Source organism: Nicotiana sylvestris, chromosome 11 (genome assembly GCF_000393655.2).
Source record: "Nicotiana sylvestris chromosome 11, ASM39365v2, whole genome shotgun sequence".
Taxonomy (NCBI): Eukaryota; Viridiplantae; Streptophyta; class Magnoliopsida; order Solanales; family Solanaceae; genus Nicotiana; species Nicotiana sylvestris.
In genome coordinates this window covers 17,677,609-17,696,337 of record NC_091067.1, presented here as the reverse complement: position 1 = coordinate 17,696,337, position 18,729 = coordinate 17,677,609, and the positions used below count along the sequence as shown (strand labels likewise).

The following is an 18,729-nucleotide window of genomic DNA, read 5'->3' as shown; positions in this document are numbered from 1 at the left end:
ATCAAACCCAACACCGACAATTAGCATCATATCCGTTAGAAATCTATTTCAAACCTCCACAACACTAACAGCGATGCAAGGAACATGAATACCTCATAACTATATACCTGAATCAACAAGTCATAACTAAAACCACCAGGCACACACCCTGCAAGCTAAGACTCAAGAAGCATAGAACGAAAATGACTGAATATGTAGGGAGAAACACATAAGAGAATTACCAAACAAGCCTGATAGGCACAACTCTCTATCAGTACTATTCTACGAATCAATTTACAAGGAAAAATCAAAGTATATGAACAATTCACAAGGATCTCATCCTGATATAACTTCCATTGCGGTACACAGCCCGGTTCAAACGCATCAAATCACATGAAATCGTGAGGGTCCCACTCTCAACTCTGAATCACAAGTAGAATATACATCAAACTAGCTGAAATCTTCCACTAGATCAATTCCGGCACAAATCACAACAAGTACTAGCTCTCACACTGGTGGAGCATAAAAATCACAACTCGTAACCAACATACTCATAAATCACATCAAGCCTACCGTCATGGACAATAGGAATTCACTACTAGTCTCGTAACTCTCAATAATGAATAGAAACAAACGATAGACACGGTCTACCACTCATAGAATCTCCCAACAAGGGCAAACATATAAATAAAATACTGAGTCATGAACTCACCCATAGGTGGAGCAACAAATAGGGGAACTCACCTTGATAAGCAGAATTGTAACAAAATACGGATGGTGCTCCACTATAATAAATCAAAAGCATACATGTATAACATCATCCGCGCAGCGACCTCACGCCTACTATATGAAAAACATCAACGGGTCGGATCTCCCCCTCTTGGGCGCCCCCTACTCGCCTGAATACCTCACTGTGACACATCTACTCGAAGTCTGGGACAACCTCTCACCATATGGCTGGTATCTCCACACTCAAAACAACCTCTCTACTGACATGGTTGTGAAACTGTGCAGTACATGTGCTTTGAAACCCATGAGTACCTGAAACACCGTGCGAAACCTGAAATGCAAACATAACTGGCTGACCTACAAAACCTCTACAATGCCACACCCTACCTTTAAAATAAGGACCAACAGATCTCTCCGGTCTACGAGGCCTTCTAGCCTCCCTGTCCTCTCTCTCCTGACCTCGTCTGCCCTCTCTCTCTTCGCCCCACCTGTCCTCTCTCTCCTTGTCCCACATGCCCTCTAGCTGGGGAGCGATCCCTACCACCTACTAAAATTAAACATCTAACACCAACTCCCAAGCCATGTTGAACCGAATATCATGCCTAAGCCCCTCAATGAACCTACAGACACGCTCCCTAACTGTAGCGACCAAAGTAGGGGCATGTCTAGCCAAATCACTGAATCTAACGGCATACTCTGATACTGACACAGTGCCATAGTGCAACTGCTCAAACTCCGTTCACCATGCGTTCCAAAGGGACTGAGGTACAAACTCTCTCAGGATCATCTTTGAAAACTGAACCCATGTAAGTGAAGCTGCATCGACCAGGCTACCCAACTCATATGCCTGCCACAACTGAGAAGCCGCTCCCTTAAGCTGGAACGTAGTAAAAGCAACCCCACTCGTCTCCAAAATACCCATATTGCAGAGAATGTGATGGCACTCCTCTAGAAAGCCTTGTACACTCTCTGAAGCCAAGCTACTGAAAGTAGGAGGGTCATATTTCTTAAACCTTGCAAGTCTACGCTGCTCTTCCTCAGATGTTGCTGCCCTGACCATGGGATGAACTGGAAACACATGCCGTGTTGCCATGACACCTTGAACCTGACCAATGTAAACTCACTACTCTGGAGTGTGGGCGGCGGGAGTCTGAGTCCCTCCCCCGATCTGTGAAGTATCTGGCGCAACCGGAATCAACCCCGCCTGAGCCAATGTACCAAACATGTTCAGGAACTGTGCTAAGATCTCCTGAAGTCCGGGGGTAACAATAGGCGCCTCCGATACCTATCCCCCCAACTGGAGCTACTAGCGGCTCCTCAACTGTTGCTCTGGTAGGTGCTCTAGCTGCAGCACGTGTTCCTCGTCGATCTTTGCCTCTGTCTCTAGCGATACCTGCTCCGGGAGCAGCATCGTTGATAATTGCAGCTCATGTCCTCACCATCTATGAGAGAATAGAATGATAAAAGTTCAAACTCCGTGATCAATAAGCTCGCACGATACGAATGAAAGAAGTGAGATTGTCCTAATAGTTCCGTAGCCTCTCGAAGATAAGTACAGACGTCTCCGTACCGATCCGCAAGACTCTACTAAACTCGCTTATGACTCGTAAAACTTATGAACCTAGGGCTCTAATACCAACTTGTCACGACCCAATTTTCCCTCTGTTGGGTATCGTGATGGCACCTAGTCTTAGGGACTAGGTAAGCCTAACTTGTACTAAATAACAACCATAATAATTAAAATTTAACAGTCTCGAAATAGAAGCCTCTACAAAATTTACAATTTTCAAAATTGGTAGTACAAGTCAAGCTCTACAGAGTTTACTATAACTTCTAAATATAACTGTTTGGAAATAAATAAAAACAGTGTGAATACAAAATAGGAAGGTGACTCCGAAGCTTATGTACGCAGCAGCAGGTTTACCATAAGTCTCCTCAGTAAGAATCCGCACAGCTACTAATGATCAAATACCTAGATCTGTACAAAAATATGTACAGAAGTGTAGTATGAGCACACCACAGCTACTGGTCTAATAAACTGAACAAGTATAATTATAGGAACAACAATGTACGATTTCTACATAAAGACTACACAATATGATTAACAATATCGTAATTGCAATAAGAAAGGAAACGACAAGTATCAGCGGAATACCATAATAATGACACAGAAGAGTGAACAGAAACACAACTTAAATCCGAAATCACAGGTGCAGCAAGAACAAGTAACAACTCAGCAACTACGATCGCTTTCACATCAGATTTTAGTCAACAAGCTACGCAAGGTACCGAACCCCGGACAAATCACAACTCACGGGTCTCAATGCTTGAACCCTAACACTTGGCATCATGTGCCCTTATCACACCTCATAACCGCACTAACGACGCATGCCAAATAGAGCCATTCTCACATAGAAGGCAAGTAAACAAGGGTGTGCATCTATACTCAACAATATCAAGAAAACATCTTATCCGATAAGGGTGCTTGGCTACGTCTATGCTTGTACAAATGTCCTAACATAGTTCATACCAGCTAGTAAGCATAAGAAAAAGAACGGACATCACATAGAATGTTTGCAGAACAAGGGGATTTACCGGAATACCTTTCCGTAGTCCCAAAGTAAATATGCAGAACATGGGGATCTACCGGAATACCGTACTGTAGTCCCAAAATAAATATGCAGATAGGGGGATCTAACGAAATACCATTATGTAATCCCAAAGTAAATATGCAAAATAGGGGGATCTACCAAAATATCGTTTCGTAGTCCCAAAGTAAATATGTAGCTCAACCAACAGAGATAACAATTTACAAGACGACAGAAACCTCGTGCATCACCACAACAAGTACAACAACAAAAATGACAATAATACAAGGTACGACAAGTAAATCAACTCAAGAACTTTAAATCACAAAGTAACGGTAGAACCCCTTCACAAGGAATAACCACAGTAAAGAATGCTAGGCGTAAAGAGAACAACTCAACAAGAGAAAACTAATATGTAGCAACGATCCCACAATATACAATTCAACATCAAGAAAGCTAATACGAGTCAAATAATTCCAAATAATAGTAAGTCAACTGAAATATAAGATATCTAACTTCTTTAAAGTTGAGCAATTACGAAGGTTAATCAACAATTCAATTAAGGATAATCAGCAGGAAGATAATCGCAACCTCAATAGACTAAATAATTATATGATGAGATAATAATAATTTCAAATAAGGATAAACAGTTATGAAGGTTAGCATGACAGTAAAAGAGGTAAAATCTTCAGTTAAGTCAAATAAGGGTCAAATAGGCAACAAGAGTGAATCCTAAAGCAATTAATTCTAACCAAAGCATGTAGGGGTGAAACTAGTAAATAGGAACTCAATTGTATCAAGGACAACTTCATGTTCCATGAATATAGGGACATAAGAATCCTAAAAGGCCAACTTTCCAGAAATAAGTCCGAGCACGCACTCGTCACCTCGCGTACACTGACTACAATCAATATAGAAAACTCAAATCCTAAGGGAAAATTCCCCACGCAAGATTAGTCAACATACTTACTTCGATTGACTGATCACCGAGCAAGAAAGATGCTTTACGCAGCATTTCAGGTCGGAAAACTCTATAAGCGTGAATTGAACCTTCTCGAACTGTTTCTTTTTAAGAACCAAAAAGACGAGCCAAGCTCAGTCAATCATTAAGAATGCTTCTTCCACAATTTTCCGACTCCAAATGGCCTAAATCTAGCCACAAACAATTCGATACAATCAATACGAGCTAAAGGAATCGATTCCATACTAAAATACAAAGCTTTAAGTCAAAAGCCAAAAAGTCATCACAAAAGCCGAGTCCGGGGCCTACGTCTCGAAATCGGGTAAAAGTCACGAAATTCGAATACCCATTCAACCACGAGTCCAACCATATCAAAATTAGCCAATTCCGATCACAACTCGACCTTCAAATCCCCAATTTATAGTTTCTAAAGTTTCTATAATTTTTTCCAAATTTCTATCTCAAAGTACTAACTAAAGGATGAAATCAGTGATATATTCATGTATATAAACCAAATCCGAGTTAGAATTACTTACCCCGATGAATTTCTTAAAAAAACTCATAGAAAATCGTCTCAAACCGAGCTCCCAAAGTCCAAAAATCCTAAACCTCGGTTATATAGTACCCAATCTGACCTCTCAATGTGCGGTCCGCACAATTTCAAGTGCGGTCTCACATCCTAGCTTCTGCGACCGCAATTCAAAATTTTGCGGCCGCACTTTTGCAACTTGTGCATACCATGCTTCAGTATTTTGATCATAAATTTCTCTAAAAATATCCAAATGATGATTTCTTTATCTTTGTGTAAACTAGACACGAAGAGTTACAACTTTTGTTTCTTAAACATCTCCAAATTCCTTGTACATCAAAAGATATAACCTTCTGAAGTCGGACCAGCGAACCTGCGGAACCACCATAAGTGCGGTCGCAGACAAAATTGTGCGGTCCGCACTTTTCCTCTGCGGTCCGCATTTTTTCGTCTGCTGCCGCACTTTTTCATCTACTACAACACTCAAAAATATGCCTCAGCACATGGAATTATGCGGTCCGCACTTCCAATATTCCAGAACAACATTAGAGTACCGAAATACCTGGACTCGCTCAAAATTCACCCCGAAAGACACCCGAGTCCCCCGGGACCTCAACCAAACATACCAACAAGTCCTAAAATACCATACAAACTTAGTCGAGTCTTCAAATCACATCAAACAACGCTAAAAATACGAATCACCCACCAATCCAAACTTAATGAGTTTGAAACTTCAAATTTCTACAACTGATGCCGAAGCCTATCAAACCACGTCCAATTGACCTCGAATTTTGCATACAAGTCATATACAACATCATAGATCCACTCCAACTTCCGGAATCGAAATCCGACCCAGATATCACCAAAGTCAACTCTTGGTCAAACCTCTCAACCTTCCAAAACTTCAATTTTTCCAACTTTCGCCGAAATGCTTCAAATTACTATACGGACCTCCAAATCCAAATATGGACACACGCCTAAGTCCCAAATCACCATACGAAGCTGTTGAATTCATCCAAAACCCACTTTGGAGCCGTTCACACAAAGTCAAAATCCCGGTCAACTCTCACCGCTTAAGCTTCCAAAACTAGAATCCTTCTTCCAATTTGACTCCGAATCATCCGGTAACTGAACTCGACCACGCACGTAAGTCATAACACATAATACGAAGCTATTCAAGACCTTATGCGGCTGGATGGAGCTTAAATTTTCAAAACGACCGGCCGGGTCATTACACAAACGGATATCGATAACACCAAATTCCACCTCGAACCAAACTTAGGAAATTCTAAAACCTTCAAAATGCCAACTTTCCACAATACGTGTGTAAATGCTCCCGGGTGACCCGATACTCGACCCGAACATTCGCCAAGTCTGAAATCATCATACAAACCTATTGGAACCTTCAAATCCCGATTCCGAGGTCGTTTACTCAAAAGTCAGATCTTAGTTAACTCTTTCAATTAAAGCTTCGAAATTTAGAATTTTCCATCCGAATCAACTCTGAACTTTTTGAAATTCCATTTCGACCACACGTACAAGTCATAATATATGAAATGAAGCTACTCAAGACCTCAAACCTCCGAACAATACACTAGAGCTCAAAACAATCGGTCGGATCATTACAAATACGTTGATTTTAATTTGTCAAAGAGATATTGGAGTCCTCTCTCCAATGTTTATGGATTTACAAGCATACAGTTTAATATACCTCTTATTCACATATATTAGTATTTCGACTACATTATACAAATACAAAATTTAAAGAAGAGAGTAACTTATAATCATGTGAACCAATTTTTTATTTTTTTTTGGGCAAAATTCTCCTACATAACAAGTAGTGCATAATAGTAATCTTGAGGTAGGTTAACCATTTTATTTGCTCAATAATATCCTAATATATTTCATTAAAAAAATGTCTAACTATAAAACAGACACCTTTTATCACATCAAATAATGCCATCACAAAAGTTAGTGTACCGTTGAAGGAGGATTTACTCGATTGAAGCTTTTGCTAATTGAGCATTGTGATCTCAAGCACTGGAAAGCCAGAGATGACAATTTTCCTGTCCTTGAGCGCCTCTTGTTTAGACATTGCAGGTCCTTGGAAGAGATACCCATTATCTTTGCATATATTGACTCACTACAACTAATTGAGTTGACCAACTGTACAACTGAACCCAAGGCTTCTGCTGTACGAACTCAAGAAGAACTTGGAATCAAACCCGTGGATGTTCGTATCTCATGTTAACTATAACACTAGTAGTCGTACCCGCGCGATGCGCAATCAATATTAAAATTATTATTAAATTAAAAGGGACTTATATAGACTTCAAACAACAATAAGTATATATAATAACTTTTAGAAAAATATTAGATCTTACATTAAATTTTGACTTTAGGTCATATATGTGCTTGAGCTGCCCCAGTTTGTTGCTACACTGCAATATACTTCTTCATTTTTTCTTATGGTTTTGAGGTGTATCCATTTCTACCACAATTAGTGTTCCATCTGCATCACCTTCCTTGGGTTGCGATTTTTCTTTGGATTCTGTGTCAACATAATATATTTTGTGCATCAAACTATCTTTTTTACTGTTTCATGTGCAATCCTCATCTCTATTTCCATAATTGAGACGATTTGAAAAAGTCTACTATATTTATTATTAACAGTAAAGTGATATTATAAATTTCTTGAAAATAATTGATCGAACTGTTCTATGAACACGAATCATTGGTCATTCTATGAGAGGAAAAATCCAATAGAAGTGCCAACAGATTTCTTTCGCTAATATGGAACTAGTGCGAACCTAATCTTGGCAATTCATCCAAATTGGAGCTAGAGAAGACTCTCTCTCGAGAGTGAAGTACATTACAAATCGACCAAAAGTTCTAAGAAAAATTCTAGAAATTTAAACTCGATTTTTGGTTCATTGTTAAATATATCGCAACATTCTTGGTGCACATACTCTTCAAGTATGTTTGATCGACTTGGTCTTGAAGTTGCTATCAAATTAACGTCAACTATAACGCCTAGCCTTCCAAGCTAATGATTCGCATTCGAATGCGCACGTGAAGGAAATTTTCAACTGATCTTTTATTTCAACAGATCTTTTCTAACACCAAAAATTTTGGCCATGTGAAGGAAATTTTCCAAACTAATACCAATATGAAGTAGGCGACAAAAGCTGCTTGTGAAAAGACGAGCAATCTCACCATTATTGGAATTGAAATGATGGTACAAAGAATTATTGTGTACGGTGACGGGGGCAGAATTTAAAATTTATAGGTTATGAATTGACATGGAATTTTTTGATAGCTGCTTATGAATTCATAGCTGATCATAGTTACTAGTTCGCAATTAAATATTAATACATATCTATTGAATTTTTTGATAAATATACAGAGTTTAAACAAAAGTTATTGGGTTGAACCCGTGACTGCTACTCTCCCTCTGTTCCCGTGAAGAGGTACATACTCCTAACTCCCAATTGGTAATCTAGAGATCAAAACGACTATAGAAAGCCATTATATGTTGATAAACTTACTCGCATCTTATACGTAATTACACAAATTTAATAAATACATAATAATATATTTTAATGTAAATATCGGGTGTAAGTAAGTCTTTTTACCCACATATGTTTGATGAGGAGAAGGTTCAATCAGGATCTATTTGATACGTCGATTGTAATTTGTCTAAAAAGATATTGGAGTCCTTTCTCCAATGTTTATGGATTTAAAAGCATACAATTTAATATATCTCTTATTCACATACTAATATTTCGACTACATTATACAAAATTAAAAGAAGAGAGTAACTTATAATCATGTGAATCAATTTTTATTTTTTTTGGAAAATTCTCAATAATATCCTAATATATTGTTTTCAAGTAGTGCATAATAGTAATCTTGAGGTAGGTTAACCATTTTCTTTTCTCAATAATATCCTAATATATTTCATGAAAAAAAAAATGTCTAACTATAAAACAGAGACCTTTTACCGCATCAAATAATGCCGTTACAAAAGCTAGTGTACTTTTTTTTCCCAGTCTGAGCCTTAGATCGACACGTGGGCTGATAGTCAATATAAAATTAGTTCAATATATAATATATTTTGTTTCAAATTCGAATTAACAAAAAGAGTTATAGTAAATTGATAATCAATATAAAATTAGTCATTGACGGATCCTCTCTATGGAAATATAAAAACACATATCACGAGGGAGAGAGGTAATTAGGCAGGATATGACGCAGCTGAAATTTACTGAGGACATGACTCTTGATAGGAGATCACGAAGTTAGAGGATTAGGGTAAAAAATTTGTGGGTAGTCTGAGTGTTTCCCTTTGTCTTCTTTCGTTGTCAACATTAGCATTAGTTTGTTATCCCTTTATTTTTAGATTGTTATTACTACCATTTAATTGCTACCTTAGCTTCGACCTTCTTTTCATCTTTTATTGTTATTTCTTTTTATCTTTTTTTTAGCTGAATATCTTTCAGAAATAGTCTCTTTGTTCTGCAGGGTAGGAGTAAGGTTGCGTACATATCAGCCTCTTCAAACCTCACTTATAAAATTTTACTGAGTTTATTGTTGTTGTTGTATATAAGATAACGTTTGAATTAAAAAGAAAAAAGGAGAAGATCTTATAAGGTTAATCTTTCGTGAAAACCGTATAATTAAAATAATATTTTAAGTTGAATTATAAATTTAAGTTGAATTTATATGAACCTAAAATGATGTCACTAGTACTTTGGTTTTTTCACCAACCTTGAGTCCTAGAGCCAACACGTCGACTATAGACCACAATCCTCCATTTTGGATCTCCTTTTGTTCAAAACTTCATTCAAGAGAATTCAGCAGTTTTGAACCACCTACCCCCACTTTACCCCTAATGTCCAAAAGAACACCCTAACCCCCCACCACCACCCCAAAAAAAGCCCCCGTAACCCAAGAAAATTAGTCTCCCACACCCTTATTTTCTTTGTCCAGGAATTCAAAATAACATAGTGTATGCGAAAGCTAACAATACAAAGATTGACGAACAATTAAACGAAAAAGAAAAATATACTAAATTAAGTATTTATTATGGTTTAGTCAGTACATACATATGATTCATCATTATTATAAAAAGAAAAAAAAATTTAAAAACTAATCTCCCCTAAATAAAACTCTCTAAAAGACTACATTGTGAAGGTTACGTGCAATTATGCAAGAAAGAAGTCTTAATTTATAAAAGTGCAAAAATTATCTTCCGGAAAAAAGTGCACTAAGTGGGTGTTTAGACATGAATTGTGAAATTTGAAAAAAGTTAATTTTTTTTAAGTTGAAAAGAATATTTAAAAATTAGAGTTGTGAATGGATACGAATACAATTTGAAGTTATTTTTAAATTTTTGTTAGTGCTTTTAAATTAAATTTTTGATAAATAATTTTTGGAGTTTTTCAAATTTCGAAATTCAATTTTAATTAAAAAATTAAAAATTTCATGGCCAAAATACTGATTCTTAAAAAAATAAAAAAAATTCAAAAAAAAAAGGAATCTTTTTAATGGCAAAACGAGGCAATAAGAATTCTTTTTCGCTAAACCTTTTTCTTTGACACCAAAAAAACATATTATTATGGTAGAATTCATTCAATCTTTCCAGGAAAAAAAAAACTTTTCAATCTGTCTCTCTCCTTCGTCGAAAAAGTCGTCCCGTTGTCTATTCTTCACCTTCCCCCATTTTCCTCCATATAAAGCCCTCACCTTTCCCTTCTCCATACACCCAATTCGCCACTTCCCTTCTCTCTCCCAAAATCTTGCTCAAATTTCCCTTCATCTGTTTAATATTTCAAGATTTAATCTTTCATATTTCAAGATAATCAAGAATCAAGTTGTGTGCAGACAACATCGTATAATACCAAAATACCATGTTGTCTTTCACCCCTCTTCAATCCAAGCCAACACCACCCACCCCCACCTCAAACCCCACCCGTTGGTCTTGGTCTCATCTCACCCACCACCACCCCACTACCCGCCGCCACTTCTCTGCCTCTTCACCCTCCAAAGTCAGTTACCGCCGCCTCAGCATTAATGCCATTGATGCAGCACAGCCATATGATTATGAAGCATTAGTTTCAAATCAATATGCTCAGTCAACAAGACTCAAGATTGCTATAGTGGGTTTTGGCAACTTCGGTCAGTTTCTTGCTAAAGCCTTTGTTCGTCAAGGTCATGTTGTTTTTGCTCATTCAAGAACTGATTACTCACACATTGCAAATTCTTTAGGTGTTTTGTTTTTTCAAGATCCACATGACCTTTGTGAGCAACATCCTGATGTTATTCTACTTTGTACTTCAATTATATCTACTGAACCTGTCCTTAGATCACTCCCTATTCAAAGGCTAAAAAGAAACACATTATTTGTTGATGTTTTGTCTGTTAAAGAGTTTCCAAAGAACATTTTCCTTCAAGTTTTGCCTTCCCATTTTGATATTTTGTGTACTCATCCTATGTTTGGACCTGAAAGTGGTAAGGATAGTTGGAAAGATTTGGCCTTTGTGTTTGATAAAGTTAGAATTGGTGAAGGGGAATCGAGAAAAGGAAGGGTTGATAGGTTTCTTGATATATTTGAGAAAGAAGGGTGTAGGATGGTGCAGATGACGTGTGCGGAGCATGATAGGTATGCTGCAGGTTCGCAGTTTATTACACATACAATGGGGAGAGTATTGGAGAAGTTGGATTTGGAGACAACTCCTATTAATACGAAAGGGTACGAGACTTTGTTGAATTTGGTTGAGAATACTTCTAGTGATAGCTTTGACTTGTACTATGGGTTGTTTATGTACAATAAGAATGCGATGGAGCAGTTGGAAAGACTTGATTTGGCTTTCGAGGCTTTGAAGAAGGAGTTATTTGGGCATTTGCATGAAGTCTTGAGGAAGCAATTGTTCGGGAAGGCGGAGGAAGCGGGACAGAGACGTATCTTAACCAAGTTGCCCAAGAATGGGTATGCACTACCAGCTCCTTCATCGGAGGCTGTTAAATCTGAGAACAATTGAAGGGAATTCTGGAACTTGGTATGTCTGCAATTTTGTTTGGTGACTTCTTGCTTTGGGATTAAGAAGATATAAGCACAACCCATGTAATGATTCGATATTAGCAATGTAACTATGCCACAAGGACATGCTTATTGTGTTGTTTTAAATGAAGATTAAAGCACTAATTCAACCTTCTTTTCCATTTGGAGTCGGGGTTAGGTGTTGAGTTGTAAGACCATCAAAAGGACCATAAATATTTTGTCCTGCAATGTCAGCTGTCCTTTTGATATTTTTGGAACATCTGTTGTATGAGAGTTACTTTTGGTGAGATCAATTATTAGATGTTGGGAATGTAGTGTAGGATGGAAAAAGCAGTTAAATTTATCTGTTGGTCACTGGATGTATTCTGTATCTCATGTATTTATGTTATAAGACGAGTTATGTGTTCGCCTTTATTTCTTCTGAAGTGGTTTACATTTCTAAGACCGAATCTGCAATCATGAAGTTTTTCTGTTAGTCATAAGTACTTGATGTATGATACTTCATTACCATGCTGTTTCCCCACGTGTTATGAGTTTCCATATGCCCTTTTTTTTGCAATATTGGTCTACTTTAAGTAGAAGAGGTAGTGTGAAGCAATATTTGGTAATTCTATATTCATCTCAAGGCAGGAGAACATATTGGCGGAATTTGTTAACACAATAAACCATTGATTGTTAGAATGTTCAAGCTCATTGACTAATTTACTTATAAAGTGGAAAGGGGAAGCAGAATTCACATTTTACATCCTTATTTTTGCTTGTAAGTTGATTTAAGCTTTGGGAGAGAAAAGAGAAGAAAAGAGATGTATTGATGTCTTAATACTTTTGCGTACAGCGAATTTATAGGTTTCAAGAACGATACATATGCATTTTGCATTTATAGGTTTCAAGAACGACACTTCTAACACTACCATTTTTTTTTAGAAGAATCTAACACTAACACTTAACACTTAACACAAACAATTTTAATCATTCTCTGCATTCCCCATGTGACATCTTTCTCGAGTTGTTTATGTGTTTGAAGGTGACTTTTTGCAGCAAGCATCTGATATATAGACAGATGCTTTCTTTCCTAATAAGAGCAGAGTGTTAAAGCTGATCTACTCTTGATTCAGGTGTTTCCCCTTTTTCAACTGAAAAACTGATGTGGAAACTAAAAAAATAGAAGATTCATATTGGCTGCTAGCAATTGAGATAGCATGCTCTCGTAGTTGCTGCTGATGTTCTGTTGCTTCATTTTGTTGGTTTAAGATGAAATAGTTGTTTTTTATTTTGTCGTAAAAAGAGTAGTTCATTTCCTTTTTAAGCTGCCAGATTACTTTTTGTCTTCTTCAAATTGTCAGAGGCAACCTTATGCTCAGATCTATTTCATCATTCACAGCTATAGACCCTCTACTAAGAATTATCTTTATGCATCTTGTTATAGTTTCTTAGTTGATATGTCAATCTTTGTTTTGTCAGCTAAAGAGAACTTCATTCTGTTCATCTCATTTCATACGAAATCTGAATCCCAACTTGCCTGAAGAAAAGCATCGAAGCTCCTATTTACTCTAGTGAAAAAGTGCTTTTATAGTTGATGCTCTAATCAAGCGGTTGAGACATGAGTAACAATTAGAGATCCCAAGTTTTAATCCAGCTACAAACCTTAATGAGTGCTCATTTGTTTCAACCTTGGTGGGTAGCTTTACCCGACACCTGTGCTTGTAGGCTGTAGCAATATGCTCGGTGGATTTATTCAGGTGCCCCCAAGATGACCCCAGCACCACCTCGTAAAATTGTATTTTATACTTTATGCCATAATCGAGATTTGAGAACTTCATATCCGAGTGAATTGCATAACTTGGCTAATGGTTGTGCAATATTGTCAAAATTTTATCCCCGGTTGATAATCTTTTTGACGTTGAATCATTTTCAGGTAAGTAATGGCTTTATTAGGAAATGGAGAATGATTAAGACCATACATGCTCCTTTATCTCTTTTGGCTACTGGTGTATTGGAGAAAGATAGCTAGCTTTTGAAAGTTATTACTTTTAATAGATCATTCGTTCAATTGACACACTTTCTATTAGGAAAATGCAAGTGCCATTATTATTTCGCAGAGCTGCTTTGCAATGTCTGAGATGTTTGAAGGGTTCGACTTTGTGAAGCTTGAGTTTTAGAAATCTTCATTAATGAATCTTTGATGAGTGCTTACCATTCCTTGTTAACTTACTCTCATATTCTGGAGAGAAAAGGGCCTGTCATGGCGGGCTTTGGAAATAACTAGACAAATCTTTGAGGCCTACTTTCTATATATCCTTGTATATGGACCTAATCCTTCTTCTACAGAGGATTGAAAATAATGAAGAAAAACTAGAATTGAAGGAAAAGGATACTGGATTTGAGCATTCTTTTGTTTGCCATTTTATTTCTACTCCAAAAACATCAGGGTAGAGATTCGCAGCTTACTAGCAGCAAATGGTAGTTTTGTCCCACTAGATGTCATTAGTTAATGGAGACTCTATCTTGGCTTTTACTTCTTTATTATGTATACACGTAAGCTATGAGATTTTTTGGGCCAAGTCATCATATATTCTTAATTTGATTGATGATTCTCTCCTTGATTTTACTATAGCTTGTGACACGGAGTTAAATACAAGTTGTATATAAAATGGTGTAAGAAAATGTTGCATCCATTGCATATGACTTGAACTGGCACATGTTCCATATTTGGAAGCTTTACGAGTATACTGTTTCCCCAAAATGTATGTTCAGTTTATTTTTTTCTCCTCTTAAACAATATAGAAAAGAACAAGGGACAAATCAAATAACTTGTCTGGTGGGGGGGGGGGGGTTATTTTGGGCGAGGCGATAGGAAGGATTGGATTTAATTAAATTGAATAGTCATTTCTGAATGGGATTAAGCTGGGTTTGTTGTTGTTGTTGTAGTAGTCATTTCTGAGTTGCCTATACTCTTTTGCCTCTTCAATGTTGCATCAGCTGTCTGTACATATCATTGTGTGAGTTGAGCCCATGAATTCACACGTCATGTCGACTGCCCCGGAAAATTATGACCATTATCACAATGGCATTCATGGAATCTTCATTATGCCTCACTCAAGATACCTCTCTTAGTATTTGACAATATCAAGGTCAATTTTGGGATTATGCTGATCCGTTGGTCCCTAACATAATTCTCTAGCCAGGTGAAGGAAAACCGTTTGATGTATGGTGCATATTCTTCAGGCAAAGCTCTCTTTGTTTCATGCTTGCTTTAAGCTGCAGTATCGCGCCACACACTTGAAAAGAGTATTACAGCTGACGTATCTTGAGCATATAATTGCTGCTTCATCTGGTCTTCTTCCTTGCTAATAGTGTGAAAGAATCCATCAAATAAAGTTTGGAGAACAGTTCAACATAGTTTTGAACTTTCTTGTCTACTTCTGGCATAAGGAAAAATGACCAGAGCGTTTCTTTTCTTTGCGAGTTTGTTGCCATCCTGCGCACTTGTCTCTTGAAAATACCATTACGCATGATCTGCATGCAACAAAGACTTCCTAGGATTTCAAGATTTAGGCTGCAGTGAAGGCCATTTTGGTTCATGTTTAATGTACCTCAAACTTCTTTGTCTTGCAACAGGAAGTAAAGGCTTAGCTATCAGTTTGTGGATTTACCGCAAGTATGAAATTTGGGCCTTGGACATCCTGCAATATTTCTCCACACTGGTCCAGAAAGCAGTTCTCCTCCAAGTTCAGTTGCCGTGGCCTTGAGGATAATCTCAGTCAAAGACTTCTACTTTTTGATGTGTTTTCCTAACATTTTCCTGCCAGGTAATGTGTTAGACGGGGATTTGTTTTAAGAGTAGGCTTGTAGCTTTAGTTTCTGGGTAAAAGTACATATACCTAAAACATTTGGATTTTAGGGGCCAGAAGGTCTACTTTCTTTGATCTTCAGGATTACATTAACATACAATCTGATCGGTCCGATCAAGCATTTGTTTTTCTGGGAGAATTGAATCATTTCCATACATTTCAAAGTCATAGTCCGGCATACTACTTCTTTTCAGTTGGAAGAGGAAAGAATTGATTGCTAAGTTGATGCACTTTGTCAAGATATGAGTCTGCCATTTCATGAATTATTCTCTGAACTCTCAAGCAGTTCTCCCATATGTTACTCTTTGCTGACAAATACGCAAAGAGGACGGCAGATAGGCTCCTATCTTACCAACAGAGTAAGTAAGTACCATTTATTTCATTTATATTTACCTTTTTGTTTTTCTTTTTAAATCCTTCTCTTTACTAATGTTTAATGTGTTTCCCCAGTTTTTACCCTATTGTATTTACAACTTTTCCTTCGTTGCGTCTTTCTTGTTGTTGTGTCTTTGTTATTCTTATTGTTGTTATTGTTTGTTGCTTCCTTTTAACTGTTCTTTGAGCTGAGGGTCTATTAGAAACAACCTCTCTACCTTCACAAGGTAGGGGTAAGGTTTGCGTATACATTACCCTCCCCAGGCCCCACTTATGGGATTATACTGGGTTTGTTGTTGTTGTTGTTGTTTACAACTTTTTCCCTTTACTTGTGTCCCTCCCCTCAAAACGGAAAAAACTTCCAGTATGCATATATTGCATTTTGTGAATTTTCTCATTCACTTATTTGCTTGGATAACTTTTGAGAAAAAGTCCGATTTCAAGATCAGAAACTGGATGAAGGTTTTTTGGTGGGGGTTCAACGCCATACATGACCGGGGTAGTGTATGAGAAATCAGAGCTGAGAACAGCCGTAAGACTTGAGACCTGATTGAAGTTTATTGAGCATGATTTGTGTTGTCAGTAGACTAAGATCAACTTGTGATGTGAATAGGCTATAACTGTTGAACATCAAAGAGCTATATACCCTTACAACTGTCCACGAGTTCCTGAATTGGCTTGAATAGTGTTCCTCTCCTGAATTGGTTGTTTACTTGTTTTTGACGTTGTGTATTTTCCACACAAAAAACCACAGGAACGAACTGAAGTGGCTTGATTTTAAAATCTTTTTGTCAAGGGTTGATTTTTCCAGTTAGCTGGTTGTTTGTAAATCTTATTTCTCTTTATTTCTTACCTTAATGTAGATTCTTGTCAAACATTGACAAGATGGCAATAACAGTACATATAACAACAAACGTTCAACATTGTGAAGATAAACATCTGGTCTTCACTAGTATTGCTCAGATTATTCTCATACAACAAAAGTATTGTTCACGTTATTGCATAGGATTCATGAGTTACAGCATACAACCAGCGCTGTGTAAAGCGCGAAAAGATGAGAGTGAAGCACTATATACTTTAGATTTTCACAGCATCGATTGGTCTCTTTCCTTGCTGGTAGTATTGGAAGTAAGTTGCAAGATAATCCTTCGCTGTCTTGTATAATCTTGGTCTTTTATCATCTATGAGCTCCTCAACAGGCTCGATGTCAATCCCGGATTCTGGGCTACAGAACATAGCCACAGTGATCCTTTCTTTCTCTGAGTTTGTCACAGCTCTGTGCACGGGGCTCTTAAGAAGTCCGTTACTCATTATCTGCAGGTAGTAGATATTGATCAAGATTAGAGAATTGGAGTTGAATTCACTTGCACTTAAAAATAGGATCATTTTAGTACCTCTACTTGATCACCAACAATGACAAGAAGAGCATAAGGCATGATGGGAACTCGGTACCATTTATTGTCTTTCAGTACTTGAAGGCCTTCAACTTCTTTATCATGTAAGAGAATGGTAATGGCCGTTCCATCTGCATGGGGTTTGAGGCCACGAACAAGTTTTGGCCTCGGACATGGAGGGTAAAAGTTAAATCTTGCATATATTACTGGCCTGTCTCCATATTGTTTCAGAAATCGATCATCCGGTAAGTTCAAACACCTTGCCATGGACTTGAGGAGCTCTTCCGCTATCAGTTTTGATCTGCTGGTATATTCTTCTAAAATTTCCCTGCAAATAGAGGGTTTAGCTTACATACATTGACAATTCAAAATTTTACACTATCAGTATATTTTAACCACAGTTGTACTTATAACAGGTTACATGTTCCATTTTCTAGGTTACTAATTGCACTTATTGTGGACAGTTTACCTATAGTTATTTTTAGCTGACTTGATTATGTATAAATCTTATTAAATTATCAGCGTATAGAAGTTAAACTCGTGAAGAAAAAGTGGCAAGTGCCCAATATTATGCACTGGAGGTTAAACATTAGGTTGCTGTTATTTCCCAAGGTAGAGACAGAAATACCTAAATGACTTGGGATTTTCGGGCCAATACTTGAGCTTTCGGTCATTTTCTGGATGGACTTTGAGATATATTCGGTCATTCCAATCGAGAGTTTGATTTTCATATAGAACCATGTCATTTCCATATCCATCAATATCATCTGCTGCTCTTGCATATTTTTGCTTCTCTTCCATTGATAGTTCAAAGAATTGTCTTGAAACTTTGTGCACTTCATCTATGAGTGATTCTTCAATTCCATGGTTTATTGCCTGAAACTTTATACTTCTCTTAGAATGTGCTAAAAGTACTCAACAGAGCTCGAAAGATGTAGTTGAAGGGAAGCCTGGTGCACTCAGCTTCCTCTATGCGCGAGGTCCGGGGAAGGGCCGAACCACAAGGGTCTATTGTATGCAGTCTTTCTGCAAGAGGCTGTTTCCACGGCTTGAAACCGTGACCTCTTGGTTACATGGCAACAACTTTACTGGTTATGCCAAGATTCCCCTTCTAAAGATGCAGTTTAACAATATACAAATCTTGGATGCAAAAAGTATCATTGTGGTGATTAAGACTTCAGTTAGATATTCAAACCTGAAAACAACCCCACGAGCATAGGGCTGATTGAAGTTTTCCAAGTTCCTCTCTCCCACAAGCTG

General features: G+C 37.4%; 2 protein-coding genes across 2 annotated transcripts; one reads left to right on the top strand and one right to left on the bottom strand.

Annotated features, from left to right (window-relative positions):
• The first annotated feature begins 10,432 nt into the window (after positions 1-10,432).
• LOC104244162 (arogenate dehydrogenase 2, chloroplastic) lies at positions 10,433-12,263 on the top strand. Its single transcript, XM_009799511.2, has one exon. It carries the CDS (start codon positions 10,699-10,701, stop codon positions 11,827-11,829), a length of 1,131 nt encoding a protein of 376 aa, XP_009797813.1. The 5' UTR covers positions 10,433-10,698; the 3' UTR covers positions 11,830-12,263.
• A 4,676-nt stretch (positions 12,264-16,939) lies between these two features.
• LOC104244161 (protein LATERAL BRANCHING OXIDOREDUCTASE 1) lies at positions 16,940-18,380 on the bottom strand. The gene is made up of 3 exons (XM_009799508.2): positions 18,098-18,380; positions 17,470-17,797; positions 16,940-17,389 (listed from the first exon to the last, which is right to left on the bottom strand). The coding sequence occupies exons 1-3, from the start codon at positions 18,268-18,270 to the stop codon at positions 17,153-17,155; spliced, it is 738 nt and encodes a 245-aa protein (XP_009797810.2). The 5' UTR covers positions 18,271-18,380; the 3' UTR covers positions 16,940-17,152.
• Between the last annotated feature and the right edge of the window lie 349 nt (positions 18,381-18,729).

Coding starts and splice junctions, on each gene's coding strand:
- LOC104244162 (XM_009799511.2), top strand. CDS start 10,699: ATGTTGTCTTTCACCCCTCTTCAATCCAAGCCAACACCACCCACCCCC.
- LOC104244161 (XM_009799508.2), bottom strand. CDS start 18,270: ATGGAAGAGAAGCAAAAATATGCAAGAGCAGCAGATGATATTGATGGA. Junction 17,798..18,097: donor GAAAATCCCAAGTCATTTAG/GTATTTCTGTCT, acceptor CTCTATTTGCAG/GGAAATTTTAGAAGAATATA. Junction 17,390..17,469: donor TTGTTGGTGATCAAGTAGAG/GTACTAAAATGA, acceptor TACTACCTGCAG/ATAATGAGTAACGGACTTCT.